The following is a 21737-nucleotide window of genomic DNA, read 5'->3' on the forward strand; positions in this document are numbered from 1 at the left end:
TTTTCTCTCGCTTGTCACATTCACAGGCTCGATTCTGTCTTCCGGATTAGGGTCGTCTGTTGAGCTGGTGAAATGGTTCTCTTGGTAGGGAATGTGTGTGGGTTTTGCTTCATAGTGATCAAAGTGGGGAAAAGGGGAAACACAAGAATGAGTTGCTTATTATCAGTCTTGTTCTTATTGCTACTACTACTACTACTACGACTACGACTACTACTACTACTATTATTATTATTATTATTATTATTATTATTATTATTACTATTATCATTTTTATCACCATCATCAGCATCATCACTTTTCTCATGTTATATAAGAAAGGGGACTACAACGTTAGTGAAACATTACAGAACACTGAGCCTAGTTCACATGTCCTCAAATGTTTGCCATCACCACAGCTTGCACCACACAGAGGTTAACAGGTCGCAGGAGGGGTGTCGTGACGGCTGTAAATAATGAAGAGTACGGGCTGGGGTCGAGGGAAAAAGTGGATGTTGGCCACGATATTATCTTTATTTATATTCGCCTCTCCAACGCTGTCCCTGTGTACTCTGTGTATTGGCACGGGCACTGTGTAGGCATGGTGAGAGTGTAGGTTTGATGAGTATGGGTGTGTAGGTGTCTCCGTGTATATTTTGCCTTCCCAGCATCCCGTCTTAACAGTGTGTACCCTTTCCACCCTGCCCCACTACCGTCACCACTTTTTTTTTGTTTTGTTTTTTGCATCACTAGTCAACTTACAACACTTCTTTTCACAGCGTATACTTCCCCGCAATACCTACACCATCCCGCTCACTCCTCTCCACCCATCCCACCCATTTCTTGTCGGATGTGGTGATTATTATAAACATTCTTCCCTCGATTTTCAGCCAATCAACATCACCCATATTCACCATGACCATTGCTCGTCTCCCACCACCATCGTATGTCTGATGGGTTTTGAACAGACCTAAATTGACCTGACTGAGTTTGTGGAAATGAAGTGGAGAGTAAAAACAAGAAAAACACATTAAAGGGAGATTCTGTCATTCGAGTACCCAGTGAAATAGTCCACAGATCCATTCACACGTCATTTGAAAGAGTAACTACACATCAAATGGTTCTTCTACGCGCGCTCTCTCTCTCTCTCTCTCTCTCTCTCTCTTTCTCTCTCATTTCCGAAGCCTACCTCACCCCATCTTTACGTGGAAACAAGGATTAGGACAACATTGGTGAAGTAAAAGTAACATGAAATCACCAGAATGTCTCAATCCCTGAAGTATGTGAGTCAGGCGGCTTGGTGCTTGGCTTGCCCGCGGATTTTTTTTAGTTTCTCGGTGTTCTGCCAGTAGCGTCACAGCAGAACACACTAAAATACAGTACACCAACATTTCACTTTACGCATGCACGTTGCCCAGGTGTGATGCTAGGATGCTGGGCAGGTGTGATGCTAGGATGCTGGGCAGGTGTGATGCTAGGATGCTGGGCAGGTGTGATGCTTGGATGCTGGGCAGGTGTGATGCTAGGATGCTGGGCAGGTGTGATGCTAGGATGCTGGGCAGGTGTGATGCTTGGATGCTGGGCAGGTGTGATGCTAGGATGCTGGGCAGGTGTGATGCTAGGATGCTGGGCAGGTGTGATGCTAGGATGCTGGGCAGGTGTGATGCTTGGATGCTGGGCAGGAGTGATGCTAGGATGCTGGGCAGGTGCGATGCAAGGATGCTGGGCAGGTGTGATACTAGGATGCTGGACAGGTATGACGCTAGGTTGCTGGGCAGGTGTGATGCTAGGTTGCGGGGCAGGTGTGATGCAAGGATGCTGGGTAGGGGTATTTTTCTTTCGTTGGACCAATTGTCTTCTTCAGTAATACTTGAAGGATTTTTTAAATCTAGTGCAGCATAATGAACTCTTATCTCCATTTATGCTCATCTTTAGTTATTCGACATCAACGTGAATAGGTAGAAAGTAAGCGCGCCCCACTCTCACTTGCCTGGCTTCTCACGACATAGGTAAAAAGCAAGGAGAGACAAGGAGTAATAAAGCGAAAAAAGGGGACAAGAAGTTATAATAAAAGAAAAGAGAAAAGTAAGAAGAAATATGAGCAAGAGCAGAAAAGAAGGAATAAAAAAGATGAACCTAGGAGACGGAGAGTAATAATGAAAGATGGAAGACAGATTAGAGGTCATAAAAGCAAGACCATAAGAGAGGTAAGAATAAACGTTAAACGAGACGGCTACCTTGATTTGCTGACACCCAGGCAATCGTTGTGGCGACAGATTTGTGGCGGCTCGTGGCTGGGAGGGGTGGGAGGGTTGTGGGAGGGACGGGTGTGGTTAGGGGGAATGTAGGCTTGTGGGGGATGGGTGTGGGTAGGGGTGGTGTTGGCTTGTGGGGGATGGGCGTAGGTAGAGGGGTGTGGGCTTGTAGGGGAATGGATGTGGGTAGGAGATGGATGGTTGTGGGGGATACATGTGGGTAAGAGATTCGGGGTTGGGGAAAGGTTTTTGTGAGTCCGGTGTGGGCTAGGGGTGGGGAGGTTTCTTGTGAGTGGTGGCTCGAGGTGGTGAGAGGGAGTTGGGGAGTTAGTGGGGGAGAGGTGTGTGTAGGGAGGGGGAAGTGTTGTGAAGGGCAATGATGTGAGTTGGGGATGGTTCTTGTGACTTGTGGGTGTGGGAGTTTTTGTGACTGCGGTTGTGGGGGTGGAGTTTGGGTGTGGGAGGGTTATTGTGAGGGTGTGGTTGGGGTGTGGAAAGGTTGTTGTGGCGTGAGGTGTGGGAGGGATGTACTTGATGGGGTTGTGAGGATGCGGCGTTGAGGTTGCTGTAAATGGTGAGGTTGTGAGGATGAGGTGGTGGTGAGGTGCGGGGATGAGATGTGGACGTGAGATGTGAAGATAAGGTTTGGGTGGGTTTTTGCGGGTGAAGCAGTACAACGGGGAATCTCTCTCTCTCTCTCTCTCTCTCCAGGGAGGGTTAAAATGATCTTGATTAATCTTTCTAAATGACAGTCGAACATGGCGATAGTATTCTAGTAGATGAGCTAAGCCAGATGCAAACATGAAGTACAAGAAGTAAACACACACACACACACACACACACACACACACACACACACACACACACACACACACACACACACACACACACACACACACACACCAAGGGGAGAATCTTTTAGTCCGGCTCGGCATACTTTCCACACTGGCATGCCCTTCTGACGATATTTAGGCATTGTCAGACATGTGGCTTCTTATTTCCAAGGCATTAGTGATGAGTGCTTGGAAGTGTGTCACCCTTTTCTATTTTATTTACTTATTTATTTGTTTATTTATGCTGGACACTGATGATAGCTTTCTTACTTTGGTTTTCATATTTGTTTCTCCTTTTTCTGTTTTTGCATCCGACACATTCCATATATAGGCTAATAGGTGGAGGAGTACTGATGATTATGATGATGACAATGAGGAGGGGGAGAAAGAAAAGGAAGGCGATAATAGCAATAACGATGACGATGAAGACAGTGACGATCAAAACAATGACGATGATGACAGTGGTAATACAGACGATGATGGCGATGACTCTTATAATAACAAAAGCGATAAGACTAAATCAATGGCGAACCAGGATATAGCAGTGATACATTGCACCCACAGACTGTGACTCTACCAACATGTGTTCTGTGACGGAGCTCTGATATAACTGATTTACGGCTATTGGTACCTCGGCAAATGGTTGGCTATTATTTTTAAAGCCCCCTTAACCCCTTCACGCCCATACGTCATGTCCTTGAGGTGGAGTCAGGATTCCGGGAGCTTGAGTGGTGGGTGGATGAGTGTGTGGCTCAGTTTACCGGGCATGTTGTTGATTTGTTCTTCCTCTAATACTTTTTCTTATTTATTCTCTCTCTCTCTCTCTCTCCCCACCCTTGCTTTTTGGACACTACCTTACCTCATCCTCAGGTGAGAAAAAGAGGCCGGGATGATGATGATGATGATGATGATGAGCCCCTTAAGACCGAGAACGTCTTCTTCATTTAATCACATCATTTCCTGACGATCTAACTTATCCCAGAGCAGACTTTCCAACCAGGAGGAGTTAGGTAAAGCCTTCATTACCCCTTTACTCCTCTACTCCTTTCGTCTTAACTTGGCCCAAATTTCCGTCCTTTTTGGAGGTCATAAACTCAATGTGCTAATATAGGGAACACTAAGGCTGTATATTCTTTCCCCAGCACTTCTTCTTGACTAGCATCATACTCTAGTGTCAGTCCACTACTGCAACTCAGCCCTCAAGATGCGGAGACGTAAATGCTAAGCCAAGTTAGGGTAAAAGGAGCATAGGGCGTTCCCCGAGGATGGATATAATTGTCTGACAGAAGCGATAACAAAATAAAAGCGACGAATTTGGGTTAAGGAATCAAAGAAATGAAAATGAGGATGAATGGAGAAAAGGGAGACAAAGGGGCATAAATAAAGAGACAGGCGTATGAACGAGATGTCAGTAGGAGGGATTCATGTGGGTTTATTTACACACAAAAGCAAGCAAACAAGCACACACAAACAAAGAAGCACACACACACACACACACACACACACACACACACACACACACACATAGTGACTCATTCTCAGACGCGTGAATAATGCTGCTAAAGAGAGAGAGAGAGAGAGAGAGAGAGAGAGAGAGAGAGAGAGAGAGAGAGAGAGAGAGATTATGAGGAAGCGTGGTGTGTCGTTGGATGTGTGATCGTTGCTGAGTAGGAACAGATGACTGGAGATCCAATTACCTATGCCACCTCTCGCCCTGGTAATGGTGGTGGTAATAGTAGTGACGGTAGTGGTGTCTGTAGCAGTGGTGGTGGTAGTGGTACTCTGACAGTGGTAGTGGTAGAGGTAGTGTGACAGTGGAAATAATACTGGTTGTAGTTAGTGGCTGTGGTGGTGATGGTGGTGGTATAGTGGTAGCAGAAGCAGTAGCAGTAGTAGTAGTAGCAGTAGACATAGTAACAGTAGTAGTAAGAGTATTAGAAGATGTTTGTTTTTGTTGTAAGTATAATGGTGGTAGTAGTAGTAGTAATAGTAGTAGTAGTAGCGATATTGTGGTAACGGTATTGTGGTCGCAGTTATAGTGGTGGAGGTGACAGACAGTGGCGTCACACGAAGATTTAGCCTCATGACTGATATCTCGGAGTGAGGGGCACCGTTTGTTGGGCTAATTGCGGCCGTGAGTAAACCAGTGCAGTACCCCATCTCATTATTTTTATCTTCAATAGAAAACGAGTGCTTTACGATGTGCTCTATATTTACCAGTCTCATGGTCAGCACAACTTTTATTTTTTCCTCTATTTAGCTTTTTTTTTTTTTTTGTCTAATTAAGCTGCCAGCGAGTCATAGGAGCCTGAAATTTTAAAGTAAGCTAGGAGAGTACCCCCTTACGCTGTTTTAACCTTGTATATACAAAAAAGCGCGCAAGACAGTGGCATGTTATTATTATTATTTTTTTCGAGTAAACTATGACAGCACCTGCTTATGTTATCTAAACTCTCCGCAGAAAACGAGAGGTGGATGAGAGAGTGAAGCTTTAATTAACTTAGGATGCAAGGTCTAGGGTAGTTCTCCATCACATTATTTGAACATTTAACAGCTTCTAGTCCCGTATAGAACACAAGACATATCACCTGTCAACGTGAAAGTCATTGCCATCGAACAGGAAGATGAAAGGTAATAAGAGACGCAAATACAAACACAAACTCCTAGGGTACGAATGGAGGGTGGGAGAGTGGGAGATTTTGAGAAGGCGTCTACTTTCTGTCACACATACTGCCTAACCAAACACCAAAGAACGATAATAAAGCCCACCACCCACCCAAAACCTGGAGAGATATCCATGTAATTAAGATATTTATTTTCAGACCGAGTACGTGTCCTAACTCTCTGGTGAACGTTGTCGCTAAAGGGCGAGCAGGAATGAGTATAATAAAGCAAGGTGAGATTCAGTGGCATATACCTGATACAAAATCACCTGTTACTTGGCAATACCGTAAGAACAGTAAATGCTGCGATGAAAAGTCTAATGCAAACATAATGAGATATACTGACAGCGAACTCCTCAAAGATGGGACACTCATTGAAGATGTACCGCACCGACAAGGAAAAGCAGGGGCAAAGTTATGATTGTTTATGGTTTTATGTTAACTTATATGGATACAAAGCACTCTGAAACCAAACCAAACTAGAGCGAGTGACTGGAATAAGACGACAAATCTAAATTATTTCCGTCAATATTACACTCGTAAGGAAACGTGTTCATTGTAAAAATTGGCTTGGATCCTTCGCAATACTGGTGCAGGTAAGCATGGCAATCGAAAGAGACCCTCAGCTCCATATGATAGTAAATCAAGTCTATGTGACTGATTTCGAGGCAGACTTACGTGGTCTCGCAGCGACTAGACATTGACAAGTACACCCATGGAAGGACAAATCTTGTTACCTTCCATAGCTTACTGGGAACAAGAAATATATCACAAAGATGCTCCCAAGACTCGTATAGCGGCCTTAAGCATCATCATCATCATCATCTTCATTATCATCATTATCATTTGTCTACCGTAGGATGGTGTCCCTAACTACAGGGAAATAAGCACAGATGAAAAGAAGTCTGATAGGGGAAGGGCGGGCAGCTGCATCCCTAACCACCTCGCCTACAGTCTCTCCTAATAGTGAGAGAAGTACAATGGCATTCGACTCGTCTCTAAATATCAAAACGGTGAGTTGTTTTTATAGAGACCCAACAATACGTAATAATACCTGCAGCGAGTGGGGGACTATACCATGAGAGTGTAGGGGTCCTATACCAGAAGCGTGTTGGGGACTATAGTGGGAGCATGTGGGGGACGTTACCGGGAGCGTGTGTGAGGGCCTATACCAGGAGCACGTGGAGGGCATACCAGGAGAGTGTAGGGGACTATACCAGGAGCGTGTGGGGGATTTTACCAGGAGCGTGTGTGAGGGTCTATACCAGGAGCATGTGGAGGGTATACCAGGGCCATGTGGGGAACTATACCAGGACCATTTGGGGGACTATACCAGGAGCGTGTGGGGAACTATACCGAGATCACGTAGGAGGGAAGTATACCAGGAGCGTGAGTGTGATAAGACTGTGGGCGCGTGCGTGGTGGTGTGTGGAGTGAGCGTGGAGTGGGGTGGGGGGAGCTTGGGGTGCCGGGCCAGTGCCAACCCCGTAGTATTGGCACTCTGCCCCACCCGGCGTGCCAGCCACACCAGAGTACACCACTGCCATCACCACTGACACCACTGCCATCACCACTGACACCACTGCCATCACCACTGACACCACTACCAACACCACTGACACCACCAGCGGCATCACTGCTGCCACCAGTGACACTACTGCCAGCGCCATTGCCACTACCACTGCCACCTCCAGCGGCACCACTGCCACCACCAGTGACATCATTGCCAAGAGCACTGCCAACACCACTGTCACCATCACTGTAACGACAACCGCCATCACCAATGCCACTATGGCCACTATCACTGCCACACCACTGCCACCACCACCACTGAAAGCATCGCTGCCACCATCACTGCCACCACCACCAACACCACCGACGTCATCACCAATTCCATCATCACTGCCAACACTTCTATCACCTCTACTACCACCATTCCTGCCAGCCCCACGCAAAACAGCTATCACACCACATGACACCACACCACCACACGAACATCATCCACGTTATACCAGCCTCGGTATTATTCCCAGCACAACAGCCATTACCACTACCACCACCCACACGAAGCACAACCACAAAGAACCATCTCACTTCATCAGCAAGCCACGCACATGCCTCTAACCTCCCTTAAATAATAATAATGGTAATAATGTTGTTAATAATAATAATAATAATAATAATAATAGTAAATAAATAGGCCAATAATTAAATCAATAAAATACCGAAACAAATTCTGGGAAACTAGAAAACAAAAAAACACAAATTTTTCACAAGAGGGAGCAAACCAGGGAAACACATTATTTGCATTCAGGGACAAAAGTTCTCTTATTATTCCACTACGTTTACTTGACTCTTATGGCATTTCCAAAAACGTTCTCCCTGATGCATCATATAAAAGAGAATCATTTATGGGCAGAAAAAAAGGAAACGGCAGATCTCTCAGCGTAGGAATACTCTTCACACACACACACAAAAAAAAAAAAAACGTAGAAGAGGCAAAATATTAGACAAACTTTTGATCACCACTGCACACTTGCCGTCAGTAATTCCTTTACATTTCAGTGCCTCCGAACTGCGGCCACGAGACCCCAACACGTTTGCTTTGCTGGTGGACAGTTTAGTAAGATTTCATTGAATTTTGAGACGGCTTCAATATTACAAATGAAATAATGAGTTGGGACTTGAACCCAGTTTTTATTTGGCTGTGACACGTTTTCGATACAGCACAAATGAAGCAGTGAACTGAGATGGGAACCTGCTGCTTCATTAGGTTCTGATGTTTGGGGGCTGTATAAATGAACCAGTGAAGCGAGATGTGAACCCATTATCTCATTAGGCTCTGACATGGTTTCAAGACACTGTAAATGAACTGACTGAGGAAGTATCGAACCCAAAATCCCACTTGTTTCTGACGTGGCTTCGAGAGGATGTACGAGAAATATTGACCGCAGCTGTACAAAAGACACACACACACACACACACACACACACACACACACACACACACACACACCACAATCTTCAATACCTTCACACACGAACTCCATCCCAGGCAACACACACAAGACGCCAAGAAGCAACACATGGCAGTCACTCGTCCAGTTACAACGCAGACCCACGGCCGTGTTTTATCACCACACACACACACACACACACAATCAGAGAGAGAGAGAGAGAAAGAAGTAGGTTAGGGTTGAGATATGGACAAAGAAAATAGTAAGATGAAATATATTGCCCTGTAAGGATTTATGTCAGATATACAAACCACACAGACCTAACAACCCTAGCGAGTCAATAGAGTCCTGATGTTGGTAAGGAGTATTGTTCCTTAAGCACCAAAGAAAAGGAAACACAAGGAAAAAGGAGGGGAAGAAGAGAGACTGATAAGAAAAAGAATGAGGAAAAAGATGACAAGTAAAAAGGAATAAAAAAAAAGAATAAGAAACAGTAAAAGATGGAAAGCAGAGGAGGGGACAGAGAAGAATGAAGATTATAAAGAAAATGAAAAAAGGATAAAGAGGAGAAAAATAAAAACGAGAACAAGATCATCAAACATAAGGCCAGTTCGAAAGAGACTGAGGTACACTATATAAATATTTCGTTTTTCGCCAGTTGCAGAAAACACAGCTTTTAAAAATCCGCAATTAAAACATGCTTTTAATTCCCCAAAAGACCGACAGATGGCCGGGTTAGACTGAGCTGGAGAGAGAGAGAGAGAGAGAGAGAGAGAGAGTGTGTGTGTGTGTGTGTGTGTGTGTGTGTGTGTGTGTGTGTGTGTGAATTCTTGAAAACCTCAAGGAAAGCGGCTCGAAATATAAACACCCGTTAGAGACAGCTGGATGACTTTTTTAACTTCTTCACTGCAAAGAACACGGCTCGAAAAGTCATAAGCAAAAACGCACTCTAGTTCCCCAGGAGGACGACAGAGCGACCAGTCGGCGAGAGTTGTTTTGTCCATCAGTCACCGCAGACCATAGCATGAAAATTGTCAATAATATACACCTATAATTCAGTCAAGTACAGTTCATTAACAAAATGCCCTAAAAAATAATCCTGAATAGTACTGCTTTGCCTTAGAAAACTGAGCTAGATTTATTTTGGCTTATTGTGTTACTACTTGTCGTATGTGAAGATCATTTAACTTTAGCATTGTGACGTATAAATCTATATTTTTCTTGCCATTTCTAAACGATTTTCTTCAATATTAAGAATAACATTTCGGGCTGAAGGGTTAAAAAAATTTCAACTTACCTTCTCATGTACGATGATGCTTTACGTTCATTCTTCCGCCGAACGATTTCATTCGTCTTCAAAAATAGCACTTGAACGGAGGGATAAGTGAAATGGGCACATATTAAGTGAACAAGTAAACAAGGCACATAGGGTTAAGTGAACAGGGCACATTAACGTCTGCTTGCCCCTCTGTTTATTGGTTCTCGGACAGTCGCAGAGAAGATAAACAAAACGCCGCCTAGTTCCCCGCGCATCCACCAGGGGTCCAAGTTCGCCTAGGACGGGTGTCTGCAGTTCTTAGCTTAGTGATTCGCATTTTTTATTCTCTGGCTTACTCCTTCACACCGTGACGTATTTTCTAATATATTCTTGCTGCATTCCGACAATTTTTATTTTTTTATTCAGTTTAGGATAGTCCCTGCAATGGAGGGGTTACTGCACGCTCGAAACGTAGCCTATCTTTGAAGCTGAAAAGGATGTTTAAAAGTAGCAAGAATATAATAAGAAGACCGCCGTATTGCAGATGTTAAAGACGCTCCTTAGCGCCTTTTCTCAAGCTGTTTATTTATCGCTCTCGTGGGTTTCCTCTGTGGTCTTTTGTAATCTAGGCCGATAAAACATATATGCGAATAATAGGATGCATTAGTCGTAAAACATCGCAATATACATGCGAACTAGTAGGTGTAAATACGTAAAACATTGCAATATACACACGAACAATAAGGTGCAATATGTGTACTAAAATCGCCAAGGATGAGGTGACAGGAAACTCTTAAGCTATTGAGAATGCGGGTCACTGTGTTGAGTTTTGAGAGGGATTGCTTCTCTCTCTCTCTCTCTCTCTCTCTCTCTCTCTCTCTCTCTCTCTAGGTGGCAGCACTAATTGTCTTGTCGGCGGGAGGGAGGTAGAGAGGGTTACGTGAGGGGATGCTATAATCTCTTTAGCCGTCTCTCACTAGATGGCAGCACTTATTGTCCCGTTGGTAGGAGGGAGGAAGGGATAGAGGAAGGGAGGGAGAAACGGAGGAGGAGAGGGAGGAAGAATTATGTGAGGGGATGCTGTAATCTCTTTTAGGTCTGTCTGTCAACACTTATCGTTTGCCTGAGCTGGGGAGAGGGAAGAGAGGGGAGGAGAGATTAGAAATGTTGCGATTAATATTAACAACTGCACAATTGTCACTTAGCGAGATGAACACTGTGGGTGTAAGATTTGAGGAGGGGAGTTTGCTGCGTCTCCCACCTCCCTACATGGGGAGAGAAGAGGAGGGATTGTGAAGAGGAAGAGAGGGAAGGGCGAGGACAGGAGGAAAGGGAGTTATGTCAGGAAGGTGCTGATATTTTTTAGTTCTCTCTCTCTCTCTCTCTCTCTCTCTCTCTCTCTCTCTCTCTCTCGCTAGGTGGCAGCACATTCTGCTTCGCTAGAGTCGGGGGTTGGGAGGGGGCAGAGGGAAAGGAGGGACTATGGGGAGGGAAGGAGGGAAGAAAGGGAGGGAAAGAGGAGAGGTAGAAAAGAAGGACGGAAGAGGATAGGAGGGAAGGGAGGTAGGAAGGGAGTGGAAGGAAAGAAAGATGAAAGGAATTAAGGGGAAGAAGATAGGGAGAGGAGAGGCGTGATTAGAAAAAGAGAGAGAAGAGAGAGAGAGACAGGAGGAAAAGTAAATAACAGTGCGAGAGAAATAAGGGATTTTGTGATATGCAGGTGACAAGGGAGGGAGGGATTTCTTTCAGGTGTTCAGAATCGTCAGGCGATACTTTACTGAAAATAAACGTGGAAACATTATTGTTGTGCAGTGATATACGCTTCTCTTTTCCCCCCCCCATCAGGTGAGTGAATGGTTCGGCAACATGAGGCGCCGGATCCGTGAGGCCACCCGGGGCTTCAACGTGTGCTGGGAGGAGAGGGTGAGGCTGTACAACTCGGTCATCACGGGGAAATCTGAACCTCTACCTATTTTACCTGGGGACTCCATTAACACCTGGGTACCACCTGTGTCTGAAGGTGAGAGAGTCTGTATATGCACTGTCATTCGTCTAAGTAGTTAATGGCTAAGTTAATGGTGACGATATTAACAGTCTCAGGCTCCTAAGAGTGATGATGATGATGATGATGATGATGATGATAAAAACTTTCCCCCACCTCTCTCTCTAAATCACATGCCATTACATTAGGTCCTTAAAAAAGTAGAAACTATTAATGAGACACAGGATTACGATGATGATGATGATGATGATGATGATAATAATAATAATAATGATAATAATAATAAAAATAATAATAATAATAATAATAATCAAATTCCCTCTAAACATACACATAACATTCTTGTGCTATGAAAACATCCACCTACTCACACATTACGACAGCAAGATTATCAGCCAAATATGTCAGCTATTTGTACCTCATTTTAAACTATTTCCTATTTACTGAGAATATTGTACTATTTTTGGCAAGACTGAGTTAAGACAGAGTTCCTTGAAGTGTTGACCCCTTCAGTACGATGACTTCTTATTTATCTGTCTATTTATTTATTTACATATTTTTAAACTTTTTTTTTTTTGTACCCCAGACGATTATATTTGACTCAGAAGAAAATCACTCATAATGAAAGTTATTATGCACTTCCTCAGACTCGAAAACTCCTCCTAAGATGAATGAAATCATCTGAAAAAGTAAAAAATAAGGCAAATAAGACGTCATCGTTTTCAGTGGGACAATTCCTTCGCATGAAAACTATTTTAAGCCCTGTTTCTCACCCCCTGCATGTCTAGCGCTCTCGCCTCTGGGAACTGTAAGGGTAAGCATCACCTCTCTCTCTCTCTCTCTCTCACACACACACACACACACACACACACACACACACACACACACACACACACACACACACACACACACACACATAGTTGTTTTGTCCCGATTTTTTCAGGGACTTATTCTAGTAAGCTTAGGACTCTCCCTGGCACCTATCAATTTATCTCTTCATATGGCACGTAAATTGTATATTTTTATTTTCTATGTATATAGAATTTGTTTTTCTCCTACATCATCTATGTAGCATATAGGATGCTAATCTCTTATATCCGTTATGAATATTACAAGCTATACTCTTTTTACTCTAACTTGGCCTAAAATTGCCATCTCCCTATATTTAATTAATGTATAGTTGTAACAACTGATTAACATCATCTCACATCAAAAGGTATATTTAGAATTATACTAAATAAAGTTATTTTGCACCTACGTCACTGCAGTCTCTTGGTATCCCTATCACTCAGATAACATGTATCAGTTTAACGCCAGCGATTTAACATAATACGGTAAATCCAACCGGATGGAACTTGTAAGGGCTTCCATCTGAGGGCTGGTTGGGGATTACTGCTCACATTATGTCACTCGGGGGCGACTGAGGCTTATCATCCTTGTCCCAAATGTATGGATTTAGTATCCTAGCCCCAGGACTATACGCTCCTGTTGGGAAAAAAAAAAAAAAAAAGAGAGAGAGATTGGATGAGACGAGAGAAATCACTGGATGAAAGATGTATGGAGGAAAAAAAAAATCTGAATGAGGGATGAATGGATAGCCATAACAAGAAAAATAATTACATGTATGTCATTTCAGAGCCTCCCAGTCTAGACCAGCACGAGGTATCAGTGTCGCCCAAGTTCAAGACGACCCTCCTCCAGCGGTACCTCAATAACTCCTACTCAGACACCCAGGCCTCCTCACCCTCCACCACCCCGCCACCAGAGGAGAGCTCACGGTACCCCCACGAACACCAGGACTCCTCTACTGGGGGGGAGTACTCGTTGGCTTTCTCCCACCCCTCGCCGCTACGCACGTCTAGTCCCGGAGAAGGATTCCGTGCTCTGTGGAACTCATCTTTCGAGCACGTGAAGGATAACAGAGTCCCGGCAACAGAACACAGAGTCAAGGTGCACAGGAGTCGGCTGAAGGGGGAGGAAGGGGACAGGGGAGTTAGGAAGTACGAACGTCACAGGAACCAGAATTGTGTTCCCCCAGGCTTTAAGAGACAGAAGATAAGCACCTGGAGCGAAGGGGGACATCTTCACGGCTCCTCGTCCTTGCTTCCCTCCTCCCCACTCCTTCCCGGGTCCCGCGTGGGCGTGGGGAGAGAGGAGTGGAGGGAGCGAGTCGGTCCCGTGAGGCTCCAACTGCCTTCATGGGCGGCAAGATCCACGCTGTCTAGTGTTAGGTTTGCAGGTGAGGCACAGTCGGCCAAAAAAAGTTTACCTAATACAGGGTGGCATCGTTAATACTGCTCTCCTAGAAGCTGACGAAACATTATCACTTATTGCAAGGATGGCTTAGTCTGCTAGTGTGGGCATGGGTGTGGCATTTGTAGTAAGAATTGAATAAGTGATGCAGGATAGATATTGCAAGCACTGACTGAGCTGTCTCCACAACACTTGGTAATATTCCCAGGCTCAGAGAGACGCGGGATGCTGTATTGCCGAAGATAATTTGCTTTGATACGATGCGTTAGGGAGGAATTTGATTGACATGCTTTAAACGTGAAGTAGACACAGTGGAATAGCAGGTGAATTTTTGTTTTTGTAGTTACACGAATTGCCCCTATTGGTCGCTTCGTTATCTTTCCTCTTTCTTGTTTGTACCCACTCGTCCATATCTAGACACGCTTGTATCTGACCATCTATTTATCAGTTTATTTAATCATCTGTTCACAGGTGAAACCAAGTACACAGTTGACTCCTGCTGTTGGTTTTGGTGGGGGACGCCTTCACGTGGTGGCACCGATATAATTGAGTAACTCAGCTGCCTGGCTATACAAACGTCTCTCAACTTCCTCCTCACCACTGAAAGGAGGGTGCTGGACTGTAGGGAGAGGGCAGCTTCAGCCTGCAGTCCATCGGGTTAAAGTTTAGATGAGCCTGGGGTTGCTACTACTATTATTATTGCTACTACTACTACTACAAGTATTACTACTACTCCTACTGCTGCTGCTACTACTACTACTACTACTACTACTACTGTTACTCATTCTAAATATCTACATTCCATCAGGACTACTACTACTACTACTACTGTTACTCATTCTAAATATCTACATTCCATCAGGATGTCTGGAACCACGCTCGATATGAGTACAGGTTACGCAGGTATAATGGTGATGATGAATATAATGGTAATGATGATGGCGATGATGATTTTTTCCTCTCTGTAAGGCTGAAGTAATAATGGATTTTTCAAATTCATACATATATTTATTTTTCAGATGAAGATGGTGGGATAAACCAAGGCCTCCGGCAACCTGAGGAACTAGCAGCCGCCTACACACTGATGCAGTTACAACACATGTGATGCCTCCACCTCCACCACCTCCTTCCACCAATACCTGATACTTCCTCTTTCCACCTCCACCTCCACCTCCAACCCACCTCCACTCCACCTCCAGATTCATGCTAGTTTTACTTCAGCTCCAGCTCCACACCCACCTTCAGCCCTAACTCCACCTTCAACCTCACTTCCACCTCCATCCCTCTAACACTCTAGCATATTAGACCTTTCTATAACACATGTGCTATGAATACTATCCCACTAACAACGTAACATATATTATGCCTTCCCTCTAACACTTTAAAACATGTGGTACCTTCCCTCTAACACTCTGACACATAACACACATGATACCTACCCTCTAACACTAAAATATGTAATATCTTCCATCTAACACTCTAACAACGTGATACCTTTCCTCTAACACTCAAATATAATAAAATACCTTCCCTCTAACTCTCCAGCACATTAGATTCTTCAACCTCCTTGCACATGTGATACCCCAGTCTGTGTAGCATATGTGATGCCTTTACCTTCCCTTTCTCTTGCATAAACGACATCTCCATCCTCTCCTCTTTCTTCGTCTTTCTGAACACAGAATTCCTCTCCTCCAATCCTCCAGCACATATATTCCTTGTCTCCCCTCCTCCAATACACATATGCCTCTCCTCCCATCCTCAACACGCGTAATTTCTCACCTCCCATCCTCAGCACACATCATTCCTCTTTTCCTATCCTCCTATTCCTTTACCACATACATTTCCTCTTTTATCATCCTCCAGCACACAAATACTTCCTCTCTCATGCTTCTAACATAAAGAATTCTTCACCCCCTCCCTCGCACCTCACTCTTTCCCTCTCCTTCATCCCGTCCTCCGTCCCTCTGAGATGTCACTTACTCATCGGGTGTTGGCCAAGTCGCTATGTTCCCCTCTGTTATCATCTATCCATCAAGCATATATATTGCATTGATAGATAAAAAGTGTTGCAACTGTGATTTAAGGCACCTGCTGATCCCCACACTACGAGAGGTGTTTCCTTAAGTTGGATAAAGTAGTTGGATAAAATCGTGTGTTGGTAGCTAGAGAAAATTAAAGTTGTGATCAAAGTGAAAAAAAAAAATGAGGTGTATTATACTGTATATCTATATCAACAAAACTCTTGGAGACAAAGTAATGATGGTGATAATGATGATGATAGTGACGATGGTGTGTGTGCTTTCATATTTATCTTTGGTTTGGATACTGATTTTCTTTTTGTGTAGAAACTGGAATCTCTTTTGATCGTACTATCCAAAAATTCTGACGTGTTGCCTTTTTTGGAGAAACTGGAAAACTCTTTATCATAGCATCCCAAGAGTCTTACGTATTGCCTAACGACGCATCCTGTGAGGGGTGGCCAGTCCCGAGTACAACACCTGTAATTTTTGTGTACAAGTTAAGGTGTAGAACAGAGCCTAAGCGATGACAGTGTTGTGATAGAAATGTACAGTCTCGGACATAAATATCGATCCACCCACTGTGATGAATAAGGAGATAAAGAACAATATTCCATCATGACCTCAACGAAAGATCCCTGGGAGCGACAGGCTGAAGTGGTCGATTTACTGCAGTCCAGTAGGTTCACTGCCAAATGAGCCTGGGTTTGCAGCAACACCAAAACCACCAATAACAACAATAATGACCTTTACAACCCAGTATTGTCATCTTAAAACCCCCCAAAACTTCTCAGAATACTATTGTCGCGTTTTATAATTATTTGACTTTAAAAAGTGGATTGATATTACTGTCCGCAACCGTACATTCAGTCGTAAGCAAACTGTAACAGAAAAACGTAAAAGAGCATTTGTCAAAAGAATGGTGAAGCCTTCTGCGTCACGATCCAAGATGATGTTAACCCCCTTCAGCCTGGGGACGTTTATACATATACTGCAGGGGGTTCCCAAAGTTTATTTATCTACTTATTTAAATTTTTCATGCTTTGCGGAGGGGGATGCTGTTGTCGAAGTTTAGCACGAAATATATACTGCTTAGAGCTGGGGTCGGACCACCATAATAAAATCTGTTGGAATTGGCTCACCGGGATCGGGTCAGTATTTTAAGCCTCTTTCGGAGATTTCACAGTGCCTCATCCCTCAGTGATTTACTTCGCCTGTTGCATCATCTTATCAACTTGTAATTTACTGATGCAAACCATGTTGATACTAGTCATATTTACAATATGGAAAAGAAAATAAGGTTATAATACACATTTAAACAACACAGAAAAGAAATTGAGGTTGTAACACAAAGAATAAATCACATGGGAAAGGGTGCTATCAAGTCTCACATGCTGCCTAGAATTCCGCTCTAAAGTCTAATTAGAATCAGACTGGGAGGCTAGTACTGGATTTTTCAGGAGGCAATATTTTGACTGATCAGCCTCCGCTTTCCCACTTTTACTGCTGGAGTGTGATGAAGCTGTGCCGGAACCCAACTACCGGATCAGATTATCAGAACAAATTTTACCGAATATGTCCCGTAAGTTCTTTAACAGTTATATTGGATAAGAAAAATGTTTTGGAGAAAAAAAGAAAAAAATGTTGGCTGATTACTAGAATCAACCTTTCACTACCAGACCCCAGCTCAGCAAAGCTAATGCGACTCTCAACCTACCCCCTCCCTCTTACACACACACACACACACACACACACACACACACACACACACACACACACACACACACACATTTGCTTTGTTAATTCTGAATCCCATAAAATATGTAGAAATATTGTTGACTGTACTTCCATTCGTCTGGGAACCCCTGGCATAGAGGATGGTCAAACGCTCCTGCCCAGCACAGCTCCGGGACCAAGGCTCTGTGACCTCGTACCTTCGCTCTACATAGTCTCCGATGGGTGTAGCTGGGTTCTTTCCTCTCCATTCATCGCTGTAGTGCATCAAAGCAGGTCTTTGAATAATTATCACTTAATACTAGTCACCAATAAGTCAGCCGTGAGAGGCAGCTTTAGTATACTCCAGTCATTTTGATTTTGGTTTGCGTTTTAGTAAGCCACGGCAGTGCATGTGTATTAACTCCTTAGTACAAGCTAGTGTGAGTGTGGTATCAGCATCTAGTCTTTCAGCAATCTGTGCAAAATGAAGAGCTAAGTAAGCGGACCTTTTAGTGAGAGTAGCCTAAGTTGTTGGCCACCTTCAAATATTGTGATTACACTGGAAAGAAAATCCTGTTAACTTCTTTTCGTGGTTGATACATAAAAACTGTGGGTTTTTCGAAACTTTGAAGTAATTATTCAACTCTGGACAGTTACAGATACCACTGAAGTTTCTGTCACTGCAGTACTGCAGAACAATCAGACATTGAAATACGCTCCTTCTAAACTTGGAATGTTGAACATACCCTGTGTCTGTGTTTTAATGTTGCTGTCTGATGCTAGCTCTGTGATGTGAAGCATATAAAATGATGAATAATGAAAAGTTTAAGACAATCACAAATTAGAACAAGTGATATAACTTTTCCCAATAGTGAATCAGAAAGTGCTGAGTCATATGAGGCTATATGACTGAAACATAAGTAGAACTGAGAGTTGCGTTGAAATATCTGGCTGTGGGTGAGTGTACTGCACAGTATGATGTATGGCTTACAAGAAAGTCGGGGCCATTTCATGACTCTCTACGACCTCTTGATTTTCCCCTGTAAATAGAAAGTTGTAAAATATCTTCAGTGCCCTCTTTTATCTGTTTAACATGATAAAACTAGTCACATGGCCATGCCTTCGTAAGCCTGGAAGACTTTCTTACACCTCTTTCTCACTGTGTGTGTGTGTTTTTGTTTTAATAAGACATTATTTTCTGGTCCGAGGCGCTTTATTCGCTTTCTTAGTTAGTTCTTTTTACGAGGTGGGGGCACTAACCCACCACCAACCCTTTTAGTCACCCTCATCCGACAAGCTGGGATATTAGGGATGTATTCTTGAAATCCCCCTACCCCCAGGGGGTATAATCTTTTTAGTATATCGGCATAGACTCAATACAGAAATCTAGATAATTTTAACATCTCATATACTGATACAAACCAGCAAGGGAGAGGTGTCAGAGTGTCTTGAACAGACGAGAGAAAAGGCCTACAGATATATCTCTACACTGTATATATATTAACCTGGTCCTACAGTCCTCATACAAGTGGAGCGAAACTTCTCTTTGCAACCGAATGAGGGAATTGTAGCCCAATTAGTCAATCTCATCTGTAACTATGTACAGTCGGCAGCAAATATTCTGCCCTCTCTCCTCTTTTTCTCTCAATGGAATTTGATAAATAGCCTTATGAATTTAAAATAACCAACACTGATGGCGTTCGTTTAACTCAAATCATCGTTGTTCGTGTCGTTTGCTTGGGGATGATTATTAGATTGATTTTAAAGAAACAATGAGAGAAAAATAGGATAGGCATTTAAGACATTTGTTAATGACAATGCACCGAGTTGATGACTGTACTTTGATAACTGATTTTTATTCTTATTTATCTGTTTATTTATTTTACTGCAGTGAAAACCCTTTTTCATATTATCCATCAGAATTAAGGTCAGGGAATCAACTCATCTTCCATGTACTGTCTGAAGGTTATTTAATACTAACAAAATATTTTCAAAGTCGTAAGTGGACTAACGTGTGTCCAAGATGGTTCGACTTTTTCACAGTATGTCCACCAAATCTGAGGAAGATGTTACTTCCCTGACTGTGCACAATCGGTAAATGTACTGACGCAATGTAAAGATGTATCCTGTTGGCTCACCTTGTTATTAATTTGTCGTGGTGAAAGCAAGACCACATAAGAGTCTGTTGTTCTCATTATTGTCCATTTACGACAGACTGAGGTTAGACTGGATCACGTGAACAAATACAAATGTAAGTCATGTTTAGTTGGTGGTAACAGTTTAAACTTGGCTGATACTTTACGAGGAAAGCATGTGATAACTTGCCTTCTTAATGCAGATTTAGGTCAATCGGATGTCAACACCTTATAAATGGTAATCATAACTCAAGTTAAAATGACTCAGTAGTTCTACTGAATTTGTTCTACAGCTGATCAGCATAATTCATTGGATGATTAACTATGTTCAGTTTATGATTGATCACATTCACTTGACATCCAGTCACATTCAACCTCGATTTATCCAACCCCAGTGTTATGTTCTCCATTTTATTCAAGTGATGGTTGACTCTGCCTTGTGGCAAAGTAACACTATCGATTCATCAGAAACAGTTGGTGGCTGACCACCACGGATAATGCTGTGGGTCAGCAGACTCATATTGCACACTCGGTTCAAGTAGTGGCCACCTTGTTATATTATGTTTCGGTGATGGTCAGCCGACTGTTACATTATAGGGGTTGTTATTTTTCAGATGTCTGTTCTGATGCCTCGAAAGGCAAGCCAGACGCCAATCACAGCTGTCAAATAAACTGTTAATTTAGGGCCCTGAAAAGGTGTATGATCTGTTTACCTTTTGGCTGACAGATTTTGGCTGGTGGCTGAGCGAGTGTAATTGGAACCCCAGTTCCTGTGACCGATCCTATGAAGGCTGACCAACCATGTACAGCACATCTGTGACTGGCTGGCTGACTCATCTCGTTGTCAACTGGTTTCTCACGGTTATTTTTCTCCAGAAAGTGGTTAATAGCCAATACCTGACACCTGGTACCAGGTCACTTGTATCTGGTGGCAAATGAGTCTAGATGGAATGAAGCTGACTGAGCCTAGCACGACTCTGACCGTTGATTAATTTCATATGAAGGATGAGGATACTCTACAGGTGGCTACTACTCTGCTTGGGTGGTTGGTTACTGTATCTGACTGGTGGATTATTAAGTCCAGAAGGTGGTTCTTCAAGTCCAGTAGGTGGTTCATCGACTCTGGTTGGTGGTTCATCGGATCTGATAGGTGGTTCATCAGATCCGGTTGGTGGTTCATCAGATCCGGTTGGTGGTTCATCGGATGTGGTTGGTGGTTCATCGGATGTGGTTGGTGGTTCATCAGATCTGGTTGGTGGTTCATCAAGTCCAGTTGGTGGTTCATCAAGTCCAGTTGGTGGTTCATCAAGTCCGGTTGGTGGTTCATCAAGTCCAGTTGGTGGTTCATCAAGTCCGGTTGGTGGTTCATCAGATCCGGTTGGTGGTTCATCAAATCCGGTTGGTGGTTCATTTTGTTTAATTGGCAGATGGCCAAGTCCAGCTGGTAAATGACCAAGTCCAACAGGTAGATGACCAAGTCCAACTGGTAGATGACCAAGTTTAAGTCCAGCTGGTAGATGACCAAGTCCAGCTGGTAGATGACCAAGTCCAACTGGTATGATGACCAAGTCCAACTGGTATATGACCAAGTCCAACTGGTATATGACCAAGTCCAACTGGTATATGACCAAGTTCAACTGGTATATGACCAAGTCCAACTGGTATATGACTC

General features: G+C 43.4%; 1 protein-coding gene across 1 annotated transcript in view; it reads left to right on the plus strand.

The window, feature by feature from the left end:
* Positions 1–15301, plus strand: part of LOC145401077 (uncharacterized) — a 34133-nt gene extending 18832 nt beyond the window's left edge. Inside the window, exons 5-7 of the mRNA XM_080273449.1 lie at positions 11787–11961; positions 13580–14182; positions 15216–15301. Of these exons, the coding sequence (XP_080129575.1) occupies positions 11787–11961; positions 13580–14182; positions 15216–15301 (864 nt within the window). The remainder of the gene's footprint in view (positions 1–11786; positions 11962–13579; positions 14183–15215) is intronic.
* The last annotated feature ends 6436 nt before the right edge of the window (positions 15302–21737 follow it).

The sequence above is a fragment of the Coenobita brevimanus genome, chromosome 54 (assembly GCF_032717465.1).
Source record: "Coenobita brevimanus isolate Jiangsu-jjx chromosome 54, ASM3271746v2, whole genome shotgun sequence".
Lineage (NCBI taxonomy): Eukaryota > Metazoa > Arthropoda > Malacostraca > Decapoda > Coenobitidae > Coenobita > Coenobita brevimanus.